Genomic DNA, 23,733 nt, shown 5'->3' on the forward strand with positions numbered 1-23,733 from the left:
AATTACTTAATAAAAAGATGCTGATTAGTAAAATTTTAATGAAAATCCCTTATAAAATATAGGTTCATCGGAAAGTAATGCTTCCTTAAGAATGTGGCCCATCAGAACATTTGGCCCATCTGACCCCTCAGAAGTCGTCTATATATGACATAACATGGAGCAAGGGAAAGCCCAGTCTTATTGCCATGCCTGCTACTATGAGACGCTTCTAAGGAATCAGGTGGAGGGACTAGTTCAGTCCCACATGTTGCATAGATCTGACTGGAAGCAGTGAGGGGTAGTGGCACGTGGGCAGAGATATTTTGGAGAAGTTCTCAGAATAATATATGGACCTTGAGAGCTTACTTGAAGGTTCTGGCAGTGGAGTGCAGCTACTTATATACCCTTGATCAAAGAATGGTCCTCCTGTATTGCAGAAGGTCATCCTCTTCAACAAAGAACACAGCTTCAAAAAGGTCGCACATGGAGTGGTCAGGAAGGAAGGGAACACCTGCCTACCCAGCCAGATCAGCCGAATCAACCCTAGTGATCAATGCAGTGACAGATGTCACAGCCAGATCGTCCTCACATCCAAAATAATGTATGAATTCCATGAAAGCAATGCAGAAGCTTTAAAAAATCTATGAGGAGCAGAAAGCACAATGCCCAAAAGGAAAAATGAGAAGAACTTAAAGGACTTTACCCATTTACTGTATTTCAAAGGTCCTGTGAATCCCATGGCTTCTATTATCTTTGTGAAAGCACCAACCTTCTCCTCAACAGGCTGTGGGGAACCTTTGGTAGTAGAAAGCTGATTAACCAAAAAGAAAGAAACTAAAATTAGTTGCAAAAAAATTTTAATAGAATGCTTTGTTCCTCATCAGGTCTGAGAGAATTTTTTTTTTTTTTTTAAATACAGTCAGAGTCTCCTCCTTTCACCCAGGCTAGAGTGAAGTGGCACAATCATAGCTCACTGCAGCCTCAAACTTCTGGGTTCAAGTGATCCTCCTGCCTCAGCCTCCCAAGTAGCTGGGATTACAGGTGCATGCCATCACGCCAAGTCAATTTTTAAAATTTTCTGTGGAGGTGGGGTCCACGGCCTGTTGTTCTGTGGAGAGCAGGATCCACAGCCTGTTGCCTAGGCTGGTCTCAAACTCCTGGCCTCAAGCAATCTTCCTGCTTCAGCCTCCCCAAATGCTGGGATTACAGGTGTGAGCCACCATGCTCGGGCTGAGGGCATTTTTATTGCTTAGATTTTTGTTTTCACCTATAATTTTTAATTTTCATTTTTTTAAGCATCTTATCATTCAGTGAAAACACATTTGGAACTGAACCTAATAGATGCCCTCCAAATTTCAGAGCAAGACATGTCCACCTCATTGACTGTATGTCTATTAACCCATATCTAGCAGATGACGAATGTGGGGTATTAGAACAAAAGTTCTTCAAAAAGAGGACTTTCAAAAGGAAATCTTGACCCCCATCTCCCAAGAACAATTCTGAGAAGTAAAACATTCTATGCTTATTGATGTAATAGGAAAAGGAAAAAAAAAATACTGCCTGAAAGCAGTCAAAAGTCATTCAAGGCCGGGCGCGGTGGCTCAAGCCCGTAATCCCAGCACTTTGGGAGGCCGAGACGGGCGGATCACGAGGTCAGGAGATCGAGACCATCCTGGCTAAGCCGGTGAAACCCCGTCTCTACTAAAAAATACAAAAAACTAGCCGGGCGTGGTGGCGGCGCCTGTAGTCCCAGCTACTCGGGAGGCTGAGGCAGGAGAATGGCGTGAACCCGGGAGGCAGAGCTCGCAGTGAGCTGAGATCCGGCCACTGCACTCCAGCCCGGGCGACAGAGCCAGACTCCGTCTCAAAAAAAAAAAAAAAAAAAAAAAAAGTCATTCAAAACTGCAATCAAGTACTGAATGTTTTTAAACTCTTGCATTTTTTAGTAAATGCAAGAGTTTCACAAATTTTATTAATGACTACAGAAAATATGAGTCTTGTAGTTTGCAAATAACCTCCAAGGAAAGTCTGTTCTAATGTTAACCCTCTCCAAGCAAAGGCAAGCTATTTAACCAATAAAAAATTATCCAAAAGTTAAATATCACTTTATTTTTAACATGTAAAAAATTCATACGTTTTCCTCTTAAGTGTTTTCCAGACAAGACAATGGAAGAATAGTTCCAAATATTCAGGCTGGCATGGTGGCTCACACCTATAATCTCAGTAATTCCAGTACTTTGGGAGGCCGAGGTGGGAGGATCACCTGATCCCAGGAGTTCAAGGCTGTAGTGAGCCATGATCATGCCACTGCACTCCACCAGGGCAACAGAGCAAGGCCTCATCTGTTAAAAAAATTTTTTTAAACAATCCCAGCACTTAGGGAGGCTGAGGCAGGAGGATTGCTTGAAGCCAGGAGTTTGAGACCAACCTAGGTAACAAAACAAGACCTTGGTTTCTAAAAAAATTTAAAAATTAGCAGTACACAGTGGTGCATGCCTGTAAATCTCAGCTATTCAGAAGGCTGAGGCAGGAGGATAGCTTGAGCTTGGGAGTTCGAGGTTACAGTGAGCTATGATGGCACCACTGTACTCCATCCTGGGTGACAGAGCAAGATCTTGTCCCCGAAAAAAAAAATTCATTTTGTCTGCCACTTACTTAGCATCCTTGTGACCTTGGGCAAGTCACTTTACCCCCTGGGCCTCACCTTCTGCATTCGCTAAAACTCAGCTAGCTAACAATTTTGTTGAGATCCAAAGAACACCTGTGTGAAAGCACTCTATAAACATAGAATGCACTGATAATTCTCACCTTATGTGTGGCGTGATACTTCCTATTCAGCTGTATGTCTATTCCAGGAATCTGTTCTGATCCACATACTCGGGACTGGCTCATCTGGGGCCACTGAAGAATAGAAATATAGATCTATGCAACACTGAGCACTTACAGGGTTAATCTGAGCAGAGCTGTTTCAAAGTAAAGACTATAGGATCTTTCCAACCTTACTTAGCCCACTTCCCAGCGATCAGCTCACCAAGAAGATCTAAGATCAGCACCTACAAGGGTGTCTACTACATAGCAGATGCCCAATACATATCTGTTGAATACCTGAAGAAATAAAAGAATTTGGGCCAAGCACAAGAGCTCACACCTATAATTCCAACACTTTGGGAGGTCAAGGTGAGAGGACTGCTTGAGGTCAGAGGTTTAAGACTCAGTCTGGGCAACATAGCAAGACTCTATTTCTACAATTTTTTTAATTGGCTGGGTGTGGTGGTGCATGCCTACAGTTCTAGCTGCTCAGGAGGCTGAGGTGGGAGGATCACTTGAGCCCAGGAGATCAAGGCTGCAGGGAGCTATGATCACTTCAGCCTGGGTGACACAGCAAGAGCAATACCTTGTTTGTAAAAAAAAAAAAAAAAAAAAAAAAAAGGAGAGAGTGAATTCAAAGGCTGGGTGGCGTGGCTCATACCTATAATCCCAGCACTTTCGGAGGCCGAGGCGGGTGGATCACTTGAGGTCAGGAGTTCCAGAGCCTAGCCAATATGGTGAAACCCCATCTCTACTAAAAATACAAAAAATTAGCCAGGTGTGGTGGCACGCACCCGTAATCCCAGTTACTCAGGAAGCTGAGGCAGGAGAATAGCTTGAACCCAGGAGGTGGAGGTATCATGCCACTGCACTCCAGCCTGGGTAACACAGCAAGAATCAGTCTCAAAAAAAAACAGAATTCAGCCCTGGAAACCTGGAACTACATCTAAGTCAACTCTAGGAAACAGAATTGTAGTAAGTATCTATTTAAATATGGGCAGCAGTGAAGTATATCGGGAAAAAAAAACAAAGACACCCGTCACTTTTAGGTTTAAAACCTGCTTCTGCCACCTGCAACAAGCTCAGTGGCCATGGAAAACTTACTGAACCTCAGTTGCAGTAAGGATGAAAGAAGATAAGATATATAAAGTGCCTTTCACAAAATAGGCACTCAATAAATAGCAGAAGTTTCCATCATCACTATCATCATCAACACTATTGTTTGGATCACAATCGCCACCTTTTTTATGTTCACATTGCATTTAAAAGCAATTTGGCAATAAAATAGCCATTATTATGTGCCAGATACTATACAGAATGAAAACTGGGAGGAAAGTTCACTAAGGAGATGGTTAATTAAAGTTCAGTCACTCAGTGGAAAATCAGGTATCCACTGAGGATTTTTTGTTGTTTTGTTTTTGTTTTTTGAGACAAGGTCTGGCTCTATTGCCCAGGCTGGAGTGCAGTGGCGCAATCCCAGCTCACTGCAACCTCCACTTCCCGGGCTCAAGCAATTCTCGCGCCTCAGCCTCCTGAGTTGCTGGGACTACAGGCATCTGTCATCACACCCTGCTGATTTTTGTATTTCTATAGAGACAGTGTCTCCCTATGTTGCCCAGGCTGGCCTCAAACTCCTGGACTCCAGTGAGTGATCCTCCTGCCTTGAACTCCCAAAATGCCTTGAACTCCCAAAATGAGATTACAGGCCTGAGCCTGGGTGCCTGGCTGGGATTTTTTTTTTTTTTTTTAAACAGCAGTTTTAGGCTCATAGCAAAACTGCCTGGAAAGGGCAGAGTTCCCACATACCCCTTCCCCTACATGCACAGCCTCCCCGGCCATCAACATCCCACATCAGGGTGGTGCATTTGATACAAAGTATGAACCTACACTGACACATCATCATCACTCAGAGTGCACAGTTTACTTAGAGAATATTATTGTTAACATGAAAAAATGCTTATAATATGTATAAAATTATAGGTTAAAAACATGACTGCATAGACTGCATATAGGTAAGTTTAGAAAGAACACACAAGAAACCAGAGAGTTATTTTGTTCAGTTAGAATTATGGATAAATGTAAGCATCTATAGCCAAAATAACTCTGGCAAAAAATAAAATAAAATAAAATAATCTAGCTTCCAAACTCTCACTAATGCTTTATTACCTTTACAATAAAAAGAGGTGAGAGGGAGCAGGAAGAGGACTGACCCTTCAATTCTGGTTTATTCCAAGAAGAAATGGAACACATGGAATGAAAATGATTTTTTTTATTTAACCCTAATGAAGAAAAAATAGAATTTCTAATTGTGGAATGTTACTATTTACTTTTCTTTCCAAACAAGGATATTAAAAGATTAGTCAGGATTCTTCTGGTCAGTCCCAAGGACACTTAGGCTTTAATTCATAAGTATCAAGCAGGCTTTGTAAAACACAGACTAAACACAGAACACCTCCCCATTACATCACATACATCAATGCAATGGTCCATCTAAAACACAAAGCACTTAAACTGGTTCAAAGAACACAGCCAACAGCAGTTTCCACAAGCTGTGCTTTGGGCTGGGTCCTCTTCTGTTAGGTTCTATGAGATCCTTCTTTTTCCTCACAGTTCCAGGAGTAACCAGTGGATTTCTTCTGTGGCTGTCCTACCATCCACTGTATTTCTATCCTACCATTATTCATGAGCTAACATTCCACACTATACTGAACTACTAAAGTACCTATGTATCTAGTATCAAAGACAACATCTAGTTTCTCCACACCTACACACTTATAAACACACACATTTACTTTTTTGTACTACCCACTCTTGTCCTTGCACTTCCCACAAAAAAAATCACTCGACCCTTAAAGACCTCAATTTTTCCTTTGCTTAGATTAAAAAACATCAATAGGCTGGGCGTGGTGGCTTATGCCTGTAAACCCAACGCTCTGGGAGGTCGAGGCGGGAGGGTTGCCTGAGTCCAGGAGTTAGAGACCAGCCTGGGCAACATGGCAAACCCCCATCTCTACCCCCCTCCAAAAAAAAACAAAAATTAGCCAGGCATGTGCCTGTAATCCCAGCTACTCAGGAGGCTGAGGCAGGAGAATCGTTTGAACCCAGAAGGTGGAGGTTACAGTGAGCCAAGATCATGCTACTGTACTTCAGCCTGGGTGACAGAGCGAGGCTCTGTCTCAAAAAATAAAAATAAAAATAAAAATAAAAATAAAAAAACAAGAATGACAGGGGCAGAGAAGTAGAAAGGGGGTGCTGGGATGAACTCAAGCAATTCTTGAATACCATGGGTGTGTGCATCTGCTCCTTTTAGCAACTATAAGCTCCACCAGGGCACAGCCCATCTTATACATCTTTCATTTTCTGTCCCAGTGCTCAACACCATTCTGGGCATGAAGTCACTACTCAATAAAAACTAGGTGGATATTTTTTTTTTCAAAGAGGACAACTTTGGAGAACATCCAAAAAAAGAACCACAGGAATGATCAAAGAGATGAATAAAAGGTCCTAGTGGAAAGGTCAAAAGGAATTTAGGCTGTTTAGCTTGGAGAAAAGGCAACTGAAGAACTAAAGAGTAACTCAGAATAACAGCACTTGAGCTGGAAGAAATCTCAGAGATATTCTGGTCCAACCTTTTCACTTCACAGATGAGGAAACTAAGACCAAGGGAGAGGTTGCAATTTGGTAAAGGTAATTTTAGGACAACTTTTTTTTTTTTTTTCAGTTTCATTTCAAACAGAGAGGAGAAAACTTTCCCAAGTAACAGGAACATAAATAGCAACAAAAATAGCAATTGCAACTTATTGAAAATCTCCTGTATGCCTAGTACCTACCTACATGCTTGGTGTTTTACTTACGTTATCTCACAACAATCTTATAAAGTATATTTTCCTATTTCTTTTTTTATTTTTTTGAGACAGAGTCTTGCTCTGTCGCCCAGGCTGGAGTGCAGTGGCATGATTTCGGCTCACTACAACCTCCACCTCCTGAGTTCAAGCAACATTCCTGCCTCAGCCTCCTAAATAGCTGAGATTACAGACGTGTGCCACCACGCCAGCTAATTTTTGTATTTTTTTCAGCAGAGACAGGGTTTGACCATGTTGGCCAGGCTAGTCTCAAACTCCTGACCTCAAGTGATCAGCCCACCTTAGCCTCTCAAAGTGCTGGTATTACAGGCATGAGCCACCACACCTGCCCTCCTATTTCTTTCTTTCTTTCTTTCCTTTTTTTTTTTTTTTGGAGTTAGGGTCTTGCTGTGTCACCCAGGCTGGAGTACAGTGGTGTGGTCATGGGTCACTGCAACATTGACCACCCCCCCCCGGACTTAAGGGATCCTCCTGACTCAGCCTCCTGAGTACCTGGAAACACAGAGATCCAGCTATTCTTGATTTTTTGTTGAGATGAGGTCTTGCTGTGTTACTCATGCTGGTCTCAAATTCCTGGCCTCAAACAATCCTCCCACTTTGGCCTCCGAAAGTGCTGAGATTACAGGCATGAGCCACTGTGCTTGGCCTATTTTTTCCTACTTTACAAATTAGAACGTGAAGGTTCAAAGAAGTAAAGTTCATTAAAGACTAGAATATATATTCAAAGCTATGTTCTGTCCCCTATATCAAGCTGCCTTCAAAAGTCTGAGTAGAGTTCAACAACACAGGCTCATGCACACTTAATACTCAGATCTTGATTTCTAAATACTGTTCTCCAATAAAAGGAATTAGGGTCGGGTGCGGTGGCTCACGCCTGTAATCCCAACACTCTGGGAGGCGGAGGCAGGAGGATCACCTGAGGTCAGAAGTTCAAGGCTAACCTGGCCAACATGGTGAAACCCCTTCTCTACTAAAAAACATAAAAATTAGCTGGGCATGGTGGTGTGCACCTGTAATCCCCAGCTACTTGTGAGGCTGAGGCAGGAGAGCCACTTGAACCCAGGAGGTGGAGGTTGCAGTGAGCCAAGATTGCACCACTGCACTCCCACCTGGGCAACACAGCGAGACCCCATCTAAAAAAAAAAAAAAAAAAAGTCAGGACTCCTTGGAGAAATGTTTGAATCTAGGGCCAGGCAAAGAAAATATAGCACGAACCTGAAACATCTTGTGGTGTCAGCAAATAAGACAGTATTCAAGAAATGATGGGGGGCATGTATAAAGGTGTTCCCAATAGAACCGAACAATGAGATCACTTGGACTCGGGGAGGGGAACATCACACACCAGGGCCTATCATGGGAAGCGGGGAGGGGGGAGGGATTGCACTGGGAGTTATACCTGATGTAAATGACGAGTTGATGGGTGCTGATGAGTTGATGGGTGCAGCACACCAACATGGCACAAGTATACATATGTAACAAACCTGCACTTTATGCATATGTACCCTAGAACTTAAAGTATAATAAAAAAAAACCAAAAAACAAAAAAAAAAGGTGTTCCCAATAGCCCAAGGTGAGACAATCTAATCAACAAAATAACTAACTGGAAAATGAATTATAAGCAGTGGCTCACACCTGTAATCCCAGCACTTTGGGAGACTGAGGCGGATGGATCACGAGGTCAGAAGATGGAGACCATCCTGGCTAACATAGTGAAACCCCGTCTCTACTAAAAATACAAAAATTAGCTGGACGTGGTAGCTTGCACCTGTAATCCAAACTATTCAGGAGGCTTAGGCAGGAGAATCGCTTGAACCCGGGAGGCGGAGGTTGCAGTGAGCCAAGATCTTGCCACTGCACTTCAGCCTTGGCAACAGAGCGAGACTCCCTCTCAAAAAAAAAAAAAGAAGAAGAAAATGAATTATAACTTAGAAGAAAATAAACATCCATGAGCTCATACTGGTATAAATAAATAATTGAATAAATAAATAAATGGGGAAGAAGTGGCAGCTCTTTCTTACAATAGAATTCTAGTTAATAAATGTAGGAATGATGGAAATAAAAAATCATTAGACAAACACCACAATAATGATTACTGCAGTTAATAACCATCAATGTAATTATCATATAATCCATCAATCCTAATTCTGGGTATATATCCAAAAGAATTCAAAGCAGGATCTCTAAGATATTTGTACACTCACGTTCACTGCAGCATTATTCACAATAGCCAAGAGACAGAAGGAACCCAAATGTCCGTTGATCCAAATGGATAAAGAAAATGTATATATATAAAATAGAAGAGTACACAGCCTTAAAAAAAGAAGGAAATCCTGTCATGTGCTACAACATAGATGAACCTTGAGGACATTATGCTAAGTGAAATAAGCATACGCCAGTTATAAAAGAACAAAAACTGTATGAGTCCACTCACATGAAGTATCCTAAAGTAGTCAAAATCACAGAAACAAGTCCGGGGGTGATGGCTCATGCCTGTAATTCCAGCACTTTGGGAGGCCGAAGTGGGTGGATCACTTGAGATCAGGAGTTTGAGACCAGCCTGCAAAAACATGGTGAAACCCCGTCTCTACTAAAAATACAAAAATTAGCCAGCCATGGTGGTGAGCACCTGTAATCCTGTACTCAGGAGGCTGAGGCAGAACTGCTTGAATCTGAGGGGCAGAGATTGCAGCGAGCCGAGATTGCACCACTGCACTTCAACCTGGGCGACAGTGAAACTCCGTCTCAAAAAGAAAGTAGAAAAGTGGGGTGGGGAGAGAATTAGTGTTTAGCATAGAATTTTGCAAGATGAAAAAGTTTATAGAGATCTGTTGCAAAACAATGTGAATATACTTAACATTATTGAACTGTACACTTATAAATGGTTATGACAATAAATTTATTGTTAACATATCATTTAAAAAAACCACCAATGACTGCTAAAATTAGTAAGCAAAAGTATAATGTGAAATGGGTATCTGCACAGTCTCCAAGTATCTCCTGACAAGATATTTACTAATTACAAAGGAAAAATACTAACTTTAGAGTTCAGGAACCTGACAAACACCAATGTAACCAAGTGGCCAAAGTTATAAGACCTACTAGCATTATATATCCCCTGATATGATGCACTGAGAAGGGAATAACATCATTTTTGCCAAAAATGCATAACCTCAATCTCATTATAAGAAAATATTAGAAAGGTCAGGCGTGGTAGCTCACACCTATAATCCCAGCATTTTGAGAGGCTGAAGCGGGCGGATCACCTGGGTCAGGAGTTCGAGACCAGCCTGGCCAACATGGCAAAACCCCTTCTCTACTAAAAATACAAAAATTAGCTGGGTGTGGTGGTGGGCACCTGTAATTCCAGTTACGCGGGAGCCTGAAGGAAGAGAATCACTTGAACAGGAGGCAGAGGTTGCAGTGAGCTGAGATCACACCACTGCACTCTAGCATGGGTGACAGAGCAAGACTCTGTCTCAAAAAAATAAATAAATAATAAATAAAATAAAGAAAAAAGAAAAAAAATATTACACAAACTCAAATTGAGAAACATTCTACAAATAACTGACTAGTACTCTTCAAAAGTGTCTAAATCTTGAGAAGAAAAAGAATAAGAAAATGTGACTAGGCACAGTGGCTCATGCCTATATTCCCAGCACTTTGGGAGGCCCAGAGGGGTAGATCACTTGAGGTCAGGAGTTTGAGACCAGCCTGTTCAGCAAATGGTGAAACCCTGTCTCTACTAAAAATACAAAAATCAGCCAGGTATTGTGGCACACACTTATAATCCCAGCTACTTGGGAGGCTGAGGTGGGAGGATTGCTTGAACCCAGGAGGTGGAGGTTGCAGTGAGCAAGATAGTGCCACTGCCAAGATAGTGTCATCCAGCCTGGAGGACAGAGTGAGACTCTGTCTTAAAAAAAAAAGAAAAGAAAAGAAAATGTAACAGATTGGAGAAGACTAAGAATATATGACAACTGGATTTGTTATCACAGACCAAAAAAGGACATTCATGAAAAAAAAAACTTGACAAAATTGGAACAAATAGACTCATTAATAGTATTATTTCAATGTTAACTTCCTGGTTTCAGTAATTGCACCATGGTTATATAAGAGGTTAACATTAGGGGAAGCCAGATAAAGGCTATTTGGGAACACTACTACTTTTACAACTCTCATATAAGTCTAAAATTATTTCAAAATTTTAAAAATATTTTTAAGTAGACAGAACTTCAAGAGGCTAATTAAGACAAAGCTAAAAGTATGTCTCTAGCTCTTTGAAAACAATAATAGGGCCGGGCGTGGTGGCTCACGCTTGTAATCCCAGCACTTTGGGAGGCCGAGACGGGCGGATCACGAGACCATCCTGGCTAACATGGTAAAACCCCGTCTCTACTAAAAATACATTTAAAAAAATGAGCCCGGCGTGGTGGCAGGTGCCTGTAGTCCCAGCTACACGGGAGGCTGAGGCAGGAGAATGGTGTGAACCCAGGAGGCGGAGCTTGCAGTGAGTGGAGATTGCGCCACTGCACTCCAGCCTGGGTGACAAAGCAAGACTCCATCTAAAAAAAAAAAAAAAAAAAGAAAACAATAATAGGATCATAGCATTGGACATTATCTTACAGATATCTGATACTACCACTCATCTAAGGAAGGATTCCTTTATGTCAGGCCCTTGACATACATTCATCCTACCACTGCCTGAATATTTCCAGTAAGAGTAAATTTACTACGTGAAAAACACAGCCCACACATCCCATTATGCACAATTCTAATTAACAAAACTCTTTCTCATTCTGAGCCAAACCTTCTTCCCTGTGAGACATGTACCTGAGGATGCCATTCTGAAGCAGAAGTTTACAACCAGGGAACCTCAAAGATAGGAAGATACTCCAGTAAGTTACAGTCGATAAAGGTCCAGTTGATTTACAATGACTAAAATTACATCTGGTCAGCATGAGATAAACCACCTTGAGTTATTTACATAAATGCTTTGCTATAAGGTTGTCCCAGAGCCTAATACAGCACCTGGTACATATTAGGTGCTCAAGAAACGTTTACTGACTCAAAGAGTAGGGCACAAGTCAGAGATTCATATAATGTGTTCTTTTCCCCTACCATCTACGCACATACAAATAACAAATGCTATTAAAATTTTGTACAAAAAGTAACAGAACACAGTCCCAACTCTGAAAAGAAATACCTGCATAACTACCCAAAGTAGATGCCTCTTCTGTACAGGCATATTCTCCATTCATTCACCATACACTTAGTGACTACTCTGTGCCAGGCATAGTGAAAAGACCAGAAAATACAAGAAAAAAACAAGATGTCCTCAGAAGGGCAGGGCTTACACATTAATTGGAGGGAATTTTAAAGTAGATTATATATGTTACATAAATTATATAATATATATAATTACATAGAGCAAACAATTTTAATTGCATCAAATATGAAAAAGAAAGTTAATGGCTACAGATAAAAATCATAAATTGGTAAGAAAAATGAGTTCCCAATAGATGGAGAAATGCTATAAGCATACAATTTTCACAAACTGAAAAACAACTGATCAACACAGAAAATATACATAACCCTGAGAGCTAAACAAAGAAATACAAGGTAAAACAAGGTAACATTTCTACCAATTTATTTAAGTTAAAAAAAACTCAACTTGAGAGAGGTAATGATGAACTAGTTATATATACACTGCTGATGGTAGCATAAATTAAAATAATTTCTTGAAGAAGCAAACTGTTCATACTCTGACCCAAGGCATGCCTTCCTAGAAATTTAATAAGTAATTAAAAGTAAGAAAAAAATATGTGCTAAGACAATGGTAAGAAAATTAAAGCTTATAATGGTAAAAAAAAAAAAAAGGAAAAGATTTTCATATCAAAGACTAAGTAAATAAAATATTATATGGCCATTAAATTTTTAACTACAAAGTCTATCAAAACAATATGAATAATGTCCACTCTAATAAGTGAAAAAGTACCAGAATATAAAATTCTGTGGACATTTGTTAGGGTACTTCAGGAATAAAATACATATACATACACACACACACACACACACACACACACACACACAGAGACACACACAGAGGCTATAAAAGAACCAGCAGAGATGAAAATACTGACGTTTTCAGATTTGAAGTTGTAGGTGATTTTTATTTCCCTTATTACTAAATTATTTGTATTATTAACAAAAATCAGGAGGGGAGAAAAGCCCTCACACAAGGTCCAAGGTGAACTACATTACAATGAATTAGGTGGTCAACGGTAAATGAATACCTCAAATAATTGTTTCTTGGATTTCATATTCATATAAAGGAAAAAGAAATAATTCTCACGCCCAAATAAAAGTAGCACAAGGCGGCTACAAAAAGAAAACTGAAAAAGGTTAACTCGGAGATGAATATCTGGAAATACTCCCTAACAGTAAAAATCATCAGACTGTAGCATGGTATCCTAGGCTAAGTTCCACTGCTAGGGCATTTAGAAGCAACGCCCTAGACACCATACTTTAGGAATCAGTCCTAAGCTGGCACCACAGAGACCCAGAGTGGTCTCATGAGGTTTTTCCATCACACAATTTGGTTGGCTAATCTATAAATACATGACATTTGCACATAAACACTAAGTTTTTCATACTAAGCAAAAGAACAACAAATCTTACCTGGGAAGTGCCAGACAGAGCCCTGCCACCCTGTCCTTGGGTAGAAGACACAGGTATCAATCGGCTGCATACTGGAACCCACTGGGAAATGCTAGTCTGGTTCCTCTAGAGAAAGAAAAAAATAATCTGTCAGGAATCTAAATCATACTCCCTACATGGAAGGCAAAGAGTATACCTGTGACAGTCATATAATTAGAAATACACATTTGGTCTTCATCTCTAGTTCCTGGCACAGAGCTCCTAAAACCCTTGGAATTTCTGAGTGATGGGGCTGTCTGTAACTCATAACAAGCCCCTTTCAACCATACCTGAGTTTATGCTAATGAGGTGATTCATGCAGGATGGAGGCTGGTTGCCAGAGGAACCAACCACAGGAGTAGAGGGTTGGAATTCAACCTCAACTCCTCACGGCATCCCCACCTCTTTAGAGACTAAGCCAATCGCCAGTACCCAGTGATTGAATTAATCATGCCAACCATAAGCCTCCATAAAAATTCTAAATGACAGGGTTCAGAGAACTTCTGGTAGAGATGAAAAACTCTTTTTTCTATACTCAACACTCCACTTCTGATACCAAATGTGCAGGGGCAAGAGGTCTCCATACCAAGCAATTCTCCAATTCTCTGCAGACACCAACTGGGTGTCCTACAATTTAACTTAATTCTTACACTAACTGCCTGGAGTCAGCAGAGACCTCACAGCTCCATCCAACAGGATTGTCCCCACTTCAGACTCCCATCACAAGTAGTGAGTCCCCAGGTTACTCACACTTTTGTCCAACTTGTCCATACATTGGGGATTCCCACAGCTGCCTCTTCAGATTCAATAATTTGCTAGCACGGCTCAACTCAGGGAGGCACTTCACTTACGTTTATCAGTTTATTATAAAGGATACGCCTCGGGAAGAAGAGCCAAATGGAAGCGATGCAAAAGACGAGGTATGGGGTGGGAGCCTGCTCTCCGGGTGTGCCACCCTCCCTACATTTTGATATATTTACTAACCCAGAAGTTCTCCAAACCCAAGGATTTCTATGGAGGCTTCATTATGTAGACATGATTGACTATCACTGACCTTTGGTGATTAGCTCAATCTCCAGCCCCTCTCCCCTTCCAAAAGTCAGGGAGGAGTGGGAGAAGCTACAAGTTCCAACCTTCTACTCACATATTTGTTCCTCTAGCAACCAGCCTCTACCCTCCAAGAGTCACCTTATTAACACAAACTCATTGCTGGGCATAGAAGCTCATGCCTTCACTCCTATTATCTCAGCATTTTTGAGAGGCTGAAGCAGGATTACTTGAAGCCAGGAGGTCGAAACCAGCCTGGGCAACAAAGTGAGACCCCCGGCTATACAAAAAAAAAAAAAAAACCCCATAAACTTACATATTTTTGAAAGGGGCTTATTATAAATAACAAAAGACACTCCTCTCACCCCAATCACTTTGCAAGGGTTTCAAGAGCTCTGTGCCAGGAACCAGGGATAAAGACCAAATATATATTTCTTCTCTCACAATATCATATCTGGGTTGCAGCCACATGCCAGGAGGGTGGCACACTCTAATTCCACTGGGACAGAAGCAACTGTACTCAGGATCATTCCAGATCTGACCTTTAGTACCTAAGTTTAGAAATCCTGCCAGAATAGGGTATCACATGAATGAAGAACTTCCAAAACGGGACCAAGACCAAGCCTCCACATGCTCATTTCTCCAAGGATAAGATATACCACTGCCTACTACTGGTTCCACAGACTAAAATAATTCTGGTAATAGGTGACTCAAGCAGTGGGCATGGGCTCCCTCTGGGAAGAGAAACAAAATAAGCAGACTTCTGGCATTTTATGATTAGATTATAATTCAAATTACAGTTTGCAATGTCTTTTTTTTTTTTTTTTTTTTTTGAGGCCGAGTCTTGCTCTGCCACCCAGGCTGGAATGCAGTGGCATGATCTCAGCTCACTGCAATCTCCACCTCTCGGGTTCAAGTGACTCTTATGCCTCAGACTCCCGAGTGGCTGGGACTACAGGAATGAGCTATCACATCTGGCTAATTTCTGTATTTTTAGTAGAGACAGGGTTTCAGCATGTTGGCCAGGCTAGTCTCAAACTTCTGACCTTAAGTGATCTACCTACCTCGGCCTCCCAAAGTGCTGGGATTACAGATGTGAGCCACTGTGCCTGGCCTCTTTTTTTTTTTTTTTTTTTAAGAGACAGAGTCTCACTACATTGCCCAGGCTGGAGTCCAGTGCCTAGTCATGGTGCTAACATTGCACACTACAGCCTCAAATGCCTGATTCCTGGGCTCAAGTGATCCTCCCACTTCAGCTTCCCAAGTAGCTGGGACTAAAGGCTTGCATAACCTGTGCCTGGCTTACAGTGAGTTTTCATAAACACTGACTTCCTTACCTGATCTTCATAGAATCCCTTTATATTAAGCAATGCTGAGATCATCATCATCCCCAAAAGGAGGAGGAAACTAGGGTAGAAGTTTTACAGTGGGAAAACACACACGGGCAACTTGATTTCCAAGACAAGAGAGATTACATGGCTGTTCAGGTAGAAACTGAGATTCACAATTTCCCTCTAACATGAAGCTCACTTCAGAAAGGTCTCTTGGCCAAAGGGAGAGGCTAGGCTGGAGAAAGGGAGAGTTCTGTCTTGTTAAATGAGAAGTCTGCTTTATTTTAAGAAGCTGAAATACATTCTACCATATAAATAACAGCTATGTACATAGCACTGAAAATCTTAATTTTAGGAACCAACTCTAGGGATCTGAGGGTTTTCTTCACTTGACCTATAGACCTTATAGGGCCATAATGAGGACTACACACATAAATTCCTTGAAAATCCTTTGCAAGGCATAATGTACAACACAGTCAGCCCTCCACAGCCATGGGTTCTGCATCCATGGATTCAGCCATCCACAGATTAAAATATTCAGGAAAAAAAATGCCAGGCATGGTGGCGTGTACCTGTAGTCCCAGCTACTCTGGAGGCTGAAGCATAAGAATCACTTGAATCCAGGAGGCAAAGGTTGCAAGTGAGCAGAGATTGTGCCACTGCACTCCAGCCTGGGCAATAGAGAGGGAGACTCTGTCTCAAAAAACAAAAAAAAAAATCAGGCCAGGGGCAGTAGCTCCTGTAATCCCAGCACTTTGAGAGGCCGAGGCAGGTGGATCACGAGGTCAGGAGATCGAGACCATCCTGGCTAACACGGTGAAACCCCGTCTCCACAAAAAGTACAAAAAAATTAGCCAGGTGTGGTGGCAGGCGCCTGTAGTCCCAGTTACTCAAGAGGCTGAGGCAGGAGAATGGCATGAACCCGAGAAGCGGAGCTTGCAGTGAGCTGAGATCACGCCACCGCACTCCAGCCTGGGCGACAGTACAAGACTCCATCTCAAAAAAAACAAAAAAATCAGGAAAAAAAAATACGCCATACTAAACATTTAGACTTTTTTTTCTCGTCATTACTCCCTAAATAATACAGTATAACAACTATTTACATAGCACCTATATTGTATTAAATGTAAGTAACCTAGAGATTATTTAAAGTACATAGGGGGATATACATAGGTTATATGCAAACACTATGCCACTTCATATCAAGGACTTGAGCATCCATGGATTTTGGTATCTGAGGGAGGTCCTGGAACCAAAGGACCAGGAATACTCAGGGACAACTGTACTAGCAGTCAAAGATTCTAGTTTAAATTCAGCTACTCTAATATTATCTTTACAAGTAATTTAACCTCTGTGACATTCAGTTTCCTCACAGCAATTATCAGGAATACTTAATGAGCATTTGATGGCAGGCACTTTTTTGATACTTTACATATATGAACTCATTTAAACTTCACAATCACCACTCATGTAGGTATACTATTATCCCATTTATATAAAAAAGGAAACTGAGGCATGGAGAGGATAAACAACCTCCCAATATCACACAGTTCTAACAGCAGGATTAAGATATGAACCCAGGGATGAAAGGGTAGAGTATCTGTCAGGTACCTTCTAGCTGTAAGATTGTATGACCTAGTCTGGAACCAATTAAAACAGCATATTGTGGAAAGTGCCACATAACTAAAGGCAGAAAGTACTGCTCAGAAGCTACATATCAGATAATCACCTCTATGAGCCTTGGTTGTCTCTTTTTATCAAAAATAAGACAAAATCCCTACTTCTCGGGATTTTCTTTAAAATTAACAAATGTACCTTGCAGTATGTTCAGCACAATATTAAGTTGAATCTGAATCTCCATTTTCTCAGGTAGACAGTAACAGGTTGAGGTGGGGGGAGAAAGGCATTAAATTTTTAAACCTACAGATGCTTTCTAAAGTGTCTCACCGTTCTAAAATTGTATAATTGCCACTTACAGCACCTTATATTTCAAATTAAAAGTGGAGCTAAAAATATTTTATTTGAGCTGCGGTTTGATCGGTTGAAGTGGTTTTCCAAATGAGAGACAGTTACTGGTGTTTTGTTTTACAAACACTGACAGATTTACTAGAATCATTCAATGTCAGATGTTCCTGTTCTAAAAATGTTAAGTATGGGGTAAGAGGAAACTGCTTCAGATTCAGGGCCAAGGGCGGGGGGGCAGGGGGAGCAAGAGGAAATTACAAGTTGAAACAATGCAAACTTTTGGAAGATTTTCTGAAGAATTTCATCATGTAATTTCCAATGTCAACAAAATTTTTCTCTGTAATTTTGGCTCCGGTTGGTCTTAGGCCAATACTTTTAAATCAGTTCTTATTAGAAGAAAGGAACAATCAGCTGTTCTTTCCTTCTCCAATCCTACAATTCTTGTCCAAATCCTTAATTGAAACCACTGAAGTGTAGCAGAAAAGGTAATCCCAAGTCAGCCATCAAATAGCTGTGAACTGGTTACTCAACAATCTGGGCCTCCATTTTCCCTTATGAAAAATGGGAATAATAAAAGCTATCTCATAGGAGTGTTCCCAGGAACATTTCTAAAAGCACTTTGGTAACAGAAAAACACAACCAACGGCATCACTGTTATGAACAACGGTTATTGAATTATGCAAGCCCTGCTTTCCCCAGCAAACTGAGAAGCAAAAACCGTTTTCTTAAAATATTGTTTGGAATCTGGCATTCATTCCCTTTCTCAAAAGAGGTTTCCAAGGACCTCTTTATTGTAACTTAAATACCTGATCCTTACTGGTCTTTACCAATTGGATCCCTCTAAACTCATAATACTTACTGTGATTTCCACTCAACAGTTTCAAAACCTGACTCAGATTCTCTGGTTTGGGAATCACTGCTCCACTCCACACATGTTAATTCCCTTGTAGTAATTTCCTCTGGGACTCTCCTCTTCACTCCAACCCAAACTATAAGCTCAATTGCTTCAAGAAATCTCTCTAGGCCGGGCGCGGTGGCTCACATCTGTAATCCCAGCACTTTGGGAGACCGAGGCAGGCAGATCACCTGAGGTCAGGAGTTCTAGACAAGCCTGGCCAACATGGAGAAACCCCATCTCTACTAAAAATACAAAAATTAGCCGGGCGTGGTGGCAGGTGCCTGTAATCCCAGCTACTCGGGAGGCTGAGGCAGGGAAAATTGCTTGAACTCAGGAGACAGAGGTTACAGTGAGCCAAGATCATGCCATTGCACTCCAGCCTGTGCGACAGAGCAAGACTCCACTCAAAAAAAAAAAAAAAAAAAGAAATCTATCTAGATGTCAGCTTGTGGTTCTACTGGCTTTACTCAGTCCTTTTTTTTTTTTTTTTTTTTTTTTTTGAGATGGAGTCTTACTCTGTCACCCAGGCTGGAGTGCAGTGGCACCATCTCAGCTCACCACAACCTTCGCCTCCCGGATTCAAGCAATTCTCCTGCCTCAGCCTCCCAAGTAGCTGGGACTACAGGGGCACGCTACCATGCCCGGCTAATTTTTGTATTTTCAGTAGAGGCAGGGTTTCACCATGTTGGCCAGGCTGGTCTCAAACTCGTGATCTCAGGTGATCCACCCCTCTCGGCCTCCCAAAGTGTTGGGATTGCAGGCATGAGCCACCGTGTCAGCCTCTACTTGTCCTTTTTTCTTTCCACCTCTTCCAACACTTCATCTATAAATAAATATCTGTGGAAGTACTTATCTCTCTCTTAAGGTACTAAAATATTAGGCCTATAACAATTAGCACATCTCAACTTCTCCCAAGTTCAAAAAACATCTATAGCCATTCCCAATGGCAAAAAATTATTCCTTTAACTTAAGATAAATGCACTGTTACTAAGTGGGAACTAGTTTTATTGTCATTTTGCCTTTCCAACACTTCAAAACCAAAATTTTTAAGATAGGCTTCATGTTTTTGTTTCCCGTGCACATTGCTAATTGCAGTGATTTTTACATCAGTATTTCAAAACATTCTGACATACCACCTCTTGTACTGACTACCCTTTAATCAGTCCACTGACAGGCCTGTAATTGTGCATGTGGTTTTTTTAAGATACACAGTATTTTCCTTGGCTCATTCATGAGCTAGAAAACGATTTACAGGTGTAGCGGATTCTAGTTATTCACCATAAAATCACCACAAACACTGAGTGAGCAAATACTGAACACTTGCTTCTAGAGGAAATGCCAGACTTAGGTTCCTGCAAGCCTCTGGTCACAACATTCATCAACCAATCAATACATAGCCTTGCTTTATGGGTTTCTGTTGAAAAACACCCTACTTAATATACATTGTTGATTCATTAACACTGAACTCACAGCCAACAGCACTATAACTCACTTAGCAAAATTTACCTAATAAACATATTTTCCCATAAGGCACATTGTGGCCTTCTTGCACTCAGCAATGCTAGATAGCATTTCCATACTACACTTGGGGGACATTTTAAAGATGGGATTCACCAACAAAAGCACAAAAATATGAAAAATATGGCACTAAACAGGCCATGAAAAGAATACTTGTTACAGTATGAAAACTGAAACAAGAAGGCGGAATGTTGACCCACCTCAGCTAGGAACACGCACATTGGCAGCTCAAATTCCTTACCCTCTGCAAATGTCCACAAATGACTATAAAAGTGCCGCAAGTATTGATTTTGGGGTTTCAAATAAATTTTAGCAACTAGGTGAGTTCACAAATATAGAATCTGTGAATAATGAAAATCAATTATAAACATGAAATCCACTTTTTTTTTTTTTGAGACGGAGTTTCACTCTTGTTGTCCAGACTGCAGTGCAATGGTGCAATCTCAGCTCACCACAACCTCTGCCTCGTGGGTTCAAGCGATTCTCCTGCCTCAGCCTCCCAAGTAGCTGGGATTACAGGCATGCACCACCACGCCCAGCTAATTTTGTATTTTTAGTAGAGACGGGGTTTCTCCACATTGATCAGGCTGGTCTTGAACTCCCGACCTCGGGTGATCCCCTGGCCTCAGCCTCCCACAGTGCTGGGATTACAGGCATGAGCCACCACGCCCAGTCGAAATCCACTTTATAAGTCACCGCTGGTGCTTATATTCCAAATGCCATGGATATTAATTCAATTCCGGAGTCCAAAGAACAGACACTACGGTAACAAACTTTCCTTCCAGTTACAATGTGGCATGCTATAATACAAAAGGATATTTCCACAGAGGGAAGAAGAGAATGTTTAACCATTCCTTCAAAAATTACTGAATACAGGCCGGGCATAGTGGTTCATGCCTGTATTCCCAGCACTTTGTGAGGCCAAGGTGGATCAATTGAGGTCAGGAGTTCAAGACCAGACTGGCCAACATAGTGAAACCAGTCTGTACTAAAAATTATATAATGTATATAAATAAGCCGGGTGTGGTGGTGCGCACCTGTAATCCCAGCTACTCAGGAAGCTGAGGCACAAGGATCGCTTGAACCCAGGAGGAGGAGGTTGCAGTAAGCAGAGATCATGCTGTTGCACTCCAGCCTGGGTGACAGAGTGAGACTCCATCTCAAACAACAACAAAAAATTACTGCAGCACTTTGGAAGGCCAAGGCAGGCAGACTGCCTGAACTCAGGAGTTTGCAACCAGCCTGGGCAACACAGTGAAACCCTGTCTCTACTAAAATACAAGAAAATTAGCCAGGCATGGGGGCATGCACCTGCAGTCCCAGCTACTTGGGAGGCTGAGGCAGAAGAATTGCTTGAACCCGGGAGGCGGAGGTTGCAGTGAGCCAAGATCGCGCCATAGAACTCCAGCCTGGGGGACAAGAGCGAGACTTCGTCTCAAAAAAAAAAAAAAAAAACATTACTGAATACACTGCCTCCTCCCACTTTGTTGGGAGTTTTCAATCTGAGCTTTCAAAAGATTGATTACACACAGGAAAGATTTGAGTAAATCAATAAATACATTAAGGGTGAAGGGTCAGGTTTCTATCAGAGAAAGGAATTAACAAATATGGCAAGGCAAAAGAGTAGAACAAACTCTGTGGTATTAGAATGGATTTAGAATAACTGGTGTGGGCTTTTAATATATAAAGAAAAAGATATATGCATGTTTATGTATATATATAGACATATATATATTTCCCACCCACATCCTCATAGGGCCTGCAGACAATGACACTCCAGTAGCAATGAGCACATGTAGCACCCAGATTTGGTTTCTAAATAGCAACAACCACTAAACGAACTAGTCTCCTCAAGAGAAAAGTTGACTCCAGAATGGGGATGATGTTCATCAAAGCCTTACAAAGAATTGGCATTATTCAATCTGTCTGATAGTTCCTTAGAAGGCCCTATTTCAAGGCTGTCTTAGAACTCACCCAGTGTGAAAAAAACCTTTTCCCCAGGAGCACCAGTTGAAAACAAATAGAGGTAACTGTTTGACTTCATGGCTTCCTGAGGCAGTGAACAACAGGTGGAGAAAACAATAGACTAACCAAAAAGGTTTAAAGGAAAAGCTGGTGAATGAGACATCCACAGGGGCTTAGAAAAGTCCCAACATATGCATGGCATCTAGGAAGCCATGAACATACCCAGGTCTGTGCACATACCCAAAGTTGTGCACATGCTCAGGAAAGATCTAAGAACATCTCTTACTTGTGGTTGACCTTGAGGTTCTGCACAGCAGGAAGTGAAAGTTAAGGCGTAGTTATCGAATGTCTGGCAGAGAGTTATAGGTACATCCCAATATGCACACAGAGCCCCACAGGAAAAACTGGGATACTCACTGCTTCCAGGCAGTGATAACAGAATTTTAAGAAATTTAGGCCGGGCGCGGTGGCTCAAGCCTGTAATCCCAGCACTTTGGGAGGCCGAGACGGGCGGATCACGAGGTCAGGAGATCGAGATCATCCTGACTAACGTGGTGAAACCCCGTCTCTACTAAAAAAAACACAAAAAAACTAGCCGGGCGAGGTGGCAGGCGCCTGTAGTCCCAGCTACTCAGGAGGCTGAGGCAGGAGAATGGCCTAAACCCGGGAGGCGGAGCTTGCAGGGAGCCGAGATCCGGCCACTGTACTCCAGCCTGGGCGACAGAGCGAGACTCCGTCTCAAAAAAAAAAAAAAAAAAGAAAAAGAAAAAAAAAAGAAATTTAACAGAAATTTAAAGAAATTTGCTTAATCATTACCTGACCACTAAACTAAGCAGAGACTTCAGTGGCCACAAACGACAAAGAATACAGACTACAGAATCAATTCAGAAAAGTCACTAAACAAAAATGCAACAACAAATCTTGGGAAGGGAAACAATCTGATTTCCAGAGTGGTCATATTATTTAAAATGTCCAGTTTTCAACAAAAAAAAGTTATAAAACATGCAAAGAAACAATAAAGTATGGCCCACACACAGGGGGAAAAATGCAATCAATAGAAACTGTCTCTAAGAAAATCCAGACAGTAGACAAAGAGATTATTAACAATTTCAAATATGTTCAAAGATCTAAATGAAAACATGTCTAAAGAACTATAGGAAAGTGGCCGAGCACAGTGGCTCACACCTGTAATCCCAGCACTTTGGAAGGCCAAGGCAGGTGGATCACCTGAGGTCAGGAGTTTGAGACCATCCTGGCCAACATGATGAAACCCCACCTCTACTAAAAATACAAAAATTAGCCAGGTGTGGTGGCAGGCACCAGTAATCCCAGCTACTCAGAAGGCTGAGGCAGGAGAATTGCTTGAACCCAAGAGGTGGAGGTTGCAGTGAGCTGAGATGGCGCCACTGCACTCCAGCCTGGCAACAGAGCTAGACTCTGTCTCAAAAAATAAATAAATATATAAACAAACAAACTATAGGAAAGTGTGAGAATGACGTCTCACTAAAGAGAATATCAACAGAATGAGAAGTTATTTTTCTAAAGACAAAATAAATTCTGGAATTGAAAAGTCCAACAACTAAAATGAAAAACTCATTAGAGGGGCTCAACAGCAGATTTCAACAGTCAGAAGAAAAGAATCAGTGGTCTTGAAGATAGGTCA

The 23,733-nt window shown here is 41.4% G+C and overlaps 1 protein-coding gene across 4 annotated transcripts in view; it reads right to left on the minus strand.

Moving 5' to 3' along the window:
* Positions 1-23,733, minus strand: part of UQCC1 (ubiquinol-cytochrome c reductase complex assembly factor 1) — a 108,230-nt gene that overhangs the window by 78,709 nt on the left and 5,788 nt on the right. Inside the window, exons 2-5 of one of the 4 annotated variants that reach the window (XM_037994976.2) lie at positions 13,329-13,433; positions 9,082-9,207; positions 2,788-2,880; positions 683-790 (exon numbers count right to left, since the gene is read on the minus strand). In XM_037994976.2, the coding sequence (XP_037850904.1) occupies positions 683-790; positions 2,788-2,880; positions 9,082-9,207; positions 13,329-13,433 (432 nt within the window). The remainder of the gene's footprint in view (positions 1-682; positions 791-2,787; positions 2,881-9,081; positions 9,208-13,328; positions 13,434-23,733) is intronic. The other 3 variants (XM_007963180.3, XM_007963190.3, XM_007963214.3) reach the window with 3 other exon arrangements.

The sequence above is a fragment of the Chlorocebus sabaeus genome, chromosome 2 (assembly GCF_047675955.1).
Source record: "Chlorocebus sabaeus isolate Y175 chromosome 2, mChlSab1.0.hap1, whole genome shotgun sequence".
NCBI classification, from domain to species: domain Eukaryota; kingdom Metazoa; phylum Chordata; class Mammalia; order Primates; family Cercopithecidae; genus Chlorocebus; species Chlorocebus sabaeus.